Source organism: Suillus discolor (genome assembly GCF_016758755.1).
Source record: "Suillus discolor strain FC423 chromosome Unknown F5147scaffold_220, whole genome shotgun sequence".
NCBI classification, from domain to species: domain Eukaryota; kingdom Fungi; phylum Basidiomycota; class Agaricomycetes; order Boletales; family Suillaceae; genus Suillus; species Suillus discolor.
The window spans coordinates 23206-29205 of NW_024541467.1; the positions used below are offsets into that span (position 1 = coordinate 23206).

Below are 6000 nucleotides of genomic sequence, written 5' to 3' on the forward strand. Positions count from 1 at the left end.
AACAATATTAATAAAGGCTGGTTATAAAGTAGCAAAGCCTGCCAGACATTAGCAAACGTCAAACGTCAGAGATGATACAACCACTTGCTACTGATCTGGCGGACATTACTTCTCATTATCGCTAGTTGGTGGCCATTTGTGCTGGCTGCTGATCCCTGACTGATGGCCATCAATAATTGCTGGCGATCTTGATTCAATCGATGGCCATCAATAATTTCCGGCCATATTATGTATTAGACATTCTAAACCATGGAGTTGTGCCCAAAGAATTACTAGGATTCTATTGCTGTAATACAATATCAATTTTCATAATCAAAAGCATGGCTCATGAACATATCGTCTAGTGCCTCCGCGAGGGACTCCGTGCTTGTGTTTCTTCCTTGTTCAAAGAAATTCAATTCCTTGATGCCAATGTCATGACCCTCTTCGTCGTGCTCATCCTGTTCGTCGTCGCTTGGATGGGCTATTTCCGTGAAGTTTTCTTCGCCTTCAAAATCTTCATCTTCCATATAGGGAGTTGTCTGAGAGGCAGGTTGCCGTGCCAAGCTATGGCCGTCTAAGATCCCTACCCTATGTGAGTATACATGGCCTACCCTGAGGCCATAATGGAACCTCATGAGTGTGTCACGATCAGCGAAGCTGGTAGAGTTATGATGATGATATAGATATGACCCGTATGGATAGGATTGCTCACCTGTTAACGTAGTATTCTAGCCAGTCATGTTTATCTCCAGAAAGGGGAGAAACCCCACAGTTCAAATTGCGCCGGCCTCACGAAAAAACCGGAATTATATGGCAGGCCCTCAGAACCGCTCCTGGATCCACAAAGCCAAAAGTGTTTGGATTTGTCAAAGGTAGGAAGTGAACTCGTCCCAAAGCATGTGTTTCCCATGAATGGTTTTGTATAAGTTCATACCACCGGATGAATAGAAAGTTTATTCGGCAGGACTCATACACGTTACTTGAGTGCACAGCATTGATATGGTGGATACCGAGAACCCTCGCATAACGATATTTGTCATGGGCCCCATCATCATGCTGTAGCAGCATGATGTTACAATGGGGGGTCCTGGGGTTTATCACGTCTTGAGCCCTTTGAATGTCGTACATTGTATAATTAAACCTGACGAGGTTGTGGTGGTAGATCCTGTTGTGCTTGAAGAGAATTGAACTGTGTTCCTGGTCGGGATGGGCAGAGTTTTCCACAGATTCAAGAGTCCCCATGCGGTCCAGGATATGATCTTTCAATCGTGGAAGGAAGTCCTGAGTCATATGTTAGAACGACAATGATTAAGCCCCCGAAAGTTACCTTCATGGCAGGATCCCCTGCATGACTGCGGAGATAATTTCCCAACTCGTCGAAATTCTTCTCACTTAGTCCAATATGATGGTGTAGCTGAGGGTCGATCACAGTTTCGTCAGCCTGCGTGTGAGGGGTCCGTGTTGTTTGCCATTGTTTGATATGCCGTAAGCGAATTTGACGGCATTCTATTTGAGTTAGCTGGTGTATGAAGTTTCTGTGATCAGTTTGGCGATATCTGCCTTTTGGCGTTCGGTGCTCTAGCTCTCCCTAATAGCAACTGAGCAGGGGAGCAGACAGGGAGCAAATCATAACTTACTGGCTCTGTACTATACGAGTCTGTTGTACCAAATTGACGAATGGAAGCAACATAATCGCCTAGCGCATGAAATTTGTACGTCCGAAAATTTAGCAACTTCTTCCTCCTCGATTGCCTTGGTGAACGTGGATCCTGCGACCATTCCAAATTTGGCTTATGTTTCCCTTTAGCATTACCCCCCGCCCTCTTTTGAGCCGCAGTCCCTTGCCCAACGCCATTCGCTATGCTGTCCTCCATGCGTCTAGTGACGTCCTTTGCCTGCTGACGAGACCTCGCATTGACCTCGTGGTCAAGTTCTTGTGTGTGGTATGCAGTGCATACCTTTGACTTGAAGTGACGGAATTTCTCACCGAGGTCAGTGGTTTGCTGGTCGAGAATCTCTAAGGTAAAGTCAGAATGCATACACAGTTTAGCGAGACCATGCCAATGCGCCATAGTGAAAAGGAGATCAAGAAGAATTTTGTTGTGGGCCTCAGGGAGGAGACCTTCGAAGACTGGAATAGAACACTTGTACAAAGTCAGTCCACGGACACATGAGAATTGTCTTTAAGGCGTACCTGTAAAAGATCCTCAAAGTTGCATGCTGCTGCCATGTTCGACATTTCAGAGGTGTTGGCAGAGAACCGCCTAATGGTTGCAGGACCAAACGGGGGAACCTGCCTGTACCTGTCAAAGATGGACATGAGTAACCCAGGCGTCATCAAAACACATTCGGCACCTCCTATCAAGTTCGTGCACCAAGTCCTTGTTCAATGCAGTCAGAATTCTCAGTAGATGAATTAGAAGCATGCGCCATATCCCAAGCTCAAACTCATGTAGGAGATCGACGACAAGTGCTGCAAACACATTGAATCCGAATGCACTAAGATTGTCGGACAGCACATTCTTATCACATATTAGTTCAGGCAATGAAAGAGACTGACGACTATGCTCACTGAATTCGGCACCCAGGAATCAGGTTTGAGAAGCGCCTCGACTGCCGTACTGTCAACACCGTAATTTTTCTCATAAATAAGGTTGCGTGCAGTAGCAATGGGCTGACTCCTCGAGATGTTGGACCGCACCAGTGTTAAACGTTGTTGCCGATCACGGCTCATCCCCAGATTTTGAAGCCATGCAGTTGGTATGAGACAACGCGGGCAAGGACAGCCTCCTAGCTGCCGAATGGTTGCAACAAGGACCCTGGTTTGGTCTGCTTAGATGTCTTATGGATAATGATCATGACTCACTTTTCAGGGTAATCCACAGAGTAGGTAAAGACTCACGGGTAAAACCTGCGTTTGATTCCGTCACAGCAGAGAATTACCATCCCATGCTCATACACCTCCAAAAACTCTTCATTGAGTAAGATATTCCATTGAGCTTGAAACAGTTCATGCTGGCAATGCATTGTACATTCACGGCCAATCCCCTTGCCATTGGTATAAGTCCCCACAAAATCTTTAAATGTGTCCGGAAGCTGCCAAGGTGTGAGCTTCCACGAGAAGGAAATTAATTCAGGAGGACATCGTACCTTTTGAAAATATGCAATATGGTTCCCCAAATGGCAGGATGGCCGACAGCGGCAGTATTTGGATTCATTTCCAAAATACATATACACTGGCCACAGCTTCGTGTTACCAAATGCTGTCAGTTGCGTGGCATCTGACCAAAACATCAATGCGACGACTACGTGGGGTAAATCACACCCCGGCTCTCCAGGAGACTCAAGGAGATCATGGTGGGTGTCCATAAAGGCTGGTGAGGTGTAAAGTTCGCCTTGAATGTCGACTTTGTGGGGAAGATGGGGAGCACTCCATCGCAGTTGGTAGGGTTCATAATGGAAAAGCTCATCATCCTGAGCATTTGCAAGCTTTTCTCGGATGATGGAGGTGAGAGATCGATGGTAAAGTTCAGCTGCGATGTAAGGTCGAGGGCCTGGCTGAGCTGGAGTTCGGGAAAAAGGTACTTCGATGCTGACTTGCGTTTTGTGCTAACCGGCATCCTCATCCTCCCATTCCTCCTCCTCGCCATCGTAAACACTTGCACCTAGCTGTGAGTCAATTCTGCTCCATGGCGTACTCTGGACGTCATCAGGATCAAAATCCGGATCGCCGACGATATCAATATGTTCCTTGAAACTCTGCCGGGACTTCTGTGTGCCTCCATGCCAGTACCAATGGCCCAGCTCAAAGGAGGATCAATTGGGGTAAGGGGAAAACGAAATGTCGTTAGGCTCTGCGAGGGCATCTGGCTCAGTTGAGGCTATAGTCGGGACGGAACTAATATCTTGGAGTGTTACAGCTTCTTCTGGATCGTGAGAAGGGGGGGGTGGATGAAAAGAACTGGCGTATCAGCCCGAATACATTTCTAGCAGTATGGAAAGGGGGAACTTGCGAAGATGCACAAGCACTGGTAGATGCACAAGCACTGGTAGATGCGTCCGTTGGATTGGCTGGTGCGTCAGGCTCTGGTGCTAGAGCAGTATATCCGGAGGGAAGGCTTGGGGGAGCTTGTGGAAGCACATCCTCGTATTGCCTATAACGGAGTGGCAATGAGACGTCGATGTGTCGACTCCTCCGCTGCGCCAGTGACAAGCCTTGTTCCGTGTCTATCTCAATAGGTGAGGCACCAAGATTGGTGTTTGATGATAATGTGTGTGCATTTTCTTGCAGCAGGTCAGCAGATGGGAAAGAGCCCTTTGGAAGGTGGGCCTGCACGCTCGACGGCACCGTGCCAGGGCCAGGAATCTGTCTACCGAGGTTGTGGTTAACTCGTGACCATTTCGCAGAGCCTAGAAGATGCTTCGCTTTGGATAAAGCGGAGAACAATCGTTTCTTGCCCTTAGTGCAAGAGCCTTGATGCTTTGTATAGGCACTCTCCTGCGTGAACTCACGAGTACAGGTGCATCTGAAAGGGGTTGGAGTCGGCAATGAACCTGCACAATCCATGAGGGGAAACTGAAGGTGTAAGAATGCGGTTGAGTCCAATGTTGAAGGACAGGTGGAAAGACTGATGACTTTGATAGCATAACATAATATAGAGGGCACTAGTGATGGCCAGCCCCGATGGCGATCACATCATAGTCTAGATTCCCACAGGCCAAAACCTCTGGCAGCAGGCTAAAGGTGGGGACATTTCATGGTGACAAGATAAGCTGGGCAGATCATAATATTACTACATGTCGCAGTCTGATAAGAGCAGAGTAGATACCGCGTATTTGCTCCACCGGACCATACAATGGAAGCCCCATCTTCACCTTCATCTACCATCACTGCCCCACCTGACTATCACGAAACCACTTGGAGGTTAGCTAAATTGATTGCAGAGGCTATGACCTGCCGCTTTGCCCTCCTACACTATGACAGCGCCTCAAAATCCATGGTCGAATGGTGGTGGTGAGACATACCCATATTCTATGCAAATTTTGAGTTATGATGCTGCTCCACAAAAACACAGGCCTATTGACGGTGATGGAAAGAAGATTTTGCCATTCAACCTAGAGATCCACCGCGAAGAATATAAATTGAAATACCCATGCTGTCTATGCGCTGATGGTAGTGGCAGGAGTGTGTACATAGAGTGTGCGGTGTACTCGTGGTGGAATGAGGACACTGAGCAGTTTGATTGGACTGCAAGGTGCGCATCTGATGAATGTGGTTATCGAGGTTAGCATTCTTCACATTCAAGAGGATCACAACTGAAGAGTCAACATTCGCCTAGTAAAAATCAACACGTACTTCAGGCTGCCGACTATATCCACCTTCCAGTATCCTCGAAGAGGTATGAGCGCTCGTCCTTCCTTGCTGCAGTACTGGGTCTGAAATTATGGATGATGAAGAACAGCGAGTCTTGCCTATTCAGCTAGAGTGGACCTACAAGGAACAAAGTGAATTACTGAACAGACTCAATTCCTGTGTTGGAAATGGTATTACCAGCAGGGAGTTCCAAATTTTGTTTAGCCAATGCAAAACATGCAAGCGAGTCGGGGTGAGGTCAGTGATGAAGCGCCACATCTGTTTGGGAGGAGTGAAAAAGCGAGAAGGTCGACTTGCTGATCATTATTGCTCAGTATTCGGTATTAGCTTAGTTTACATTCTATACTAGGATCTACATAATGCCATCTACTTATTGATATCACCGCGTGAAACCATAGATTGCAAATTGAGAGCACCAGCAACCCATATGCATTGTTTCACATGTTGATGCATTATGCCATCATGGTGCACAGCGCTCAGCAGCCTCAGGCTGTAAATTCAACGTTCCAACGTTCAATGCCTGACATGTCACTGCAGCTGAATATATGCGATGCACGTGATCCACATCATTACTAATACTATTTCAAAGGCTTCATTCAGAACTTCGGATGCAGCAGCCATTTCTGATGGCCATCGTTCTTTTG

The 6000-nt window shown here is 47.1% G+C and overlaps 1 protein-coding gene across 1 annotated transcript; it reads left to right on the plus strand.

The window, feature by feature from the left end:
• Positions 1-4838: 4838 nt before the first annotated feature.
• Positions 4839-5321, plus strand: F5147DRAFT_659851 (uncharacterized protein; the record flags this gene model as incomplete). The annotated part of the gene is made up of 3 exons (XM_041434635.1): positions 4839-4996; positions 5058-5237; positions 5267-5321. 3 exons carry the CDS (start codon positions 4839-4841, stop codon positions 5319-5321), a joined length of 393 nt encoding a protein of 130 aa, XP_041284496.1.
• Between the last annotated feature and the right edge of the window lie 679 nt (positions 5322-6000).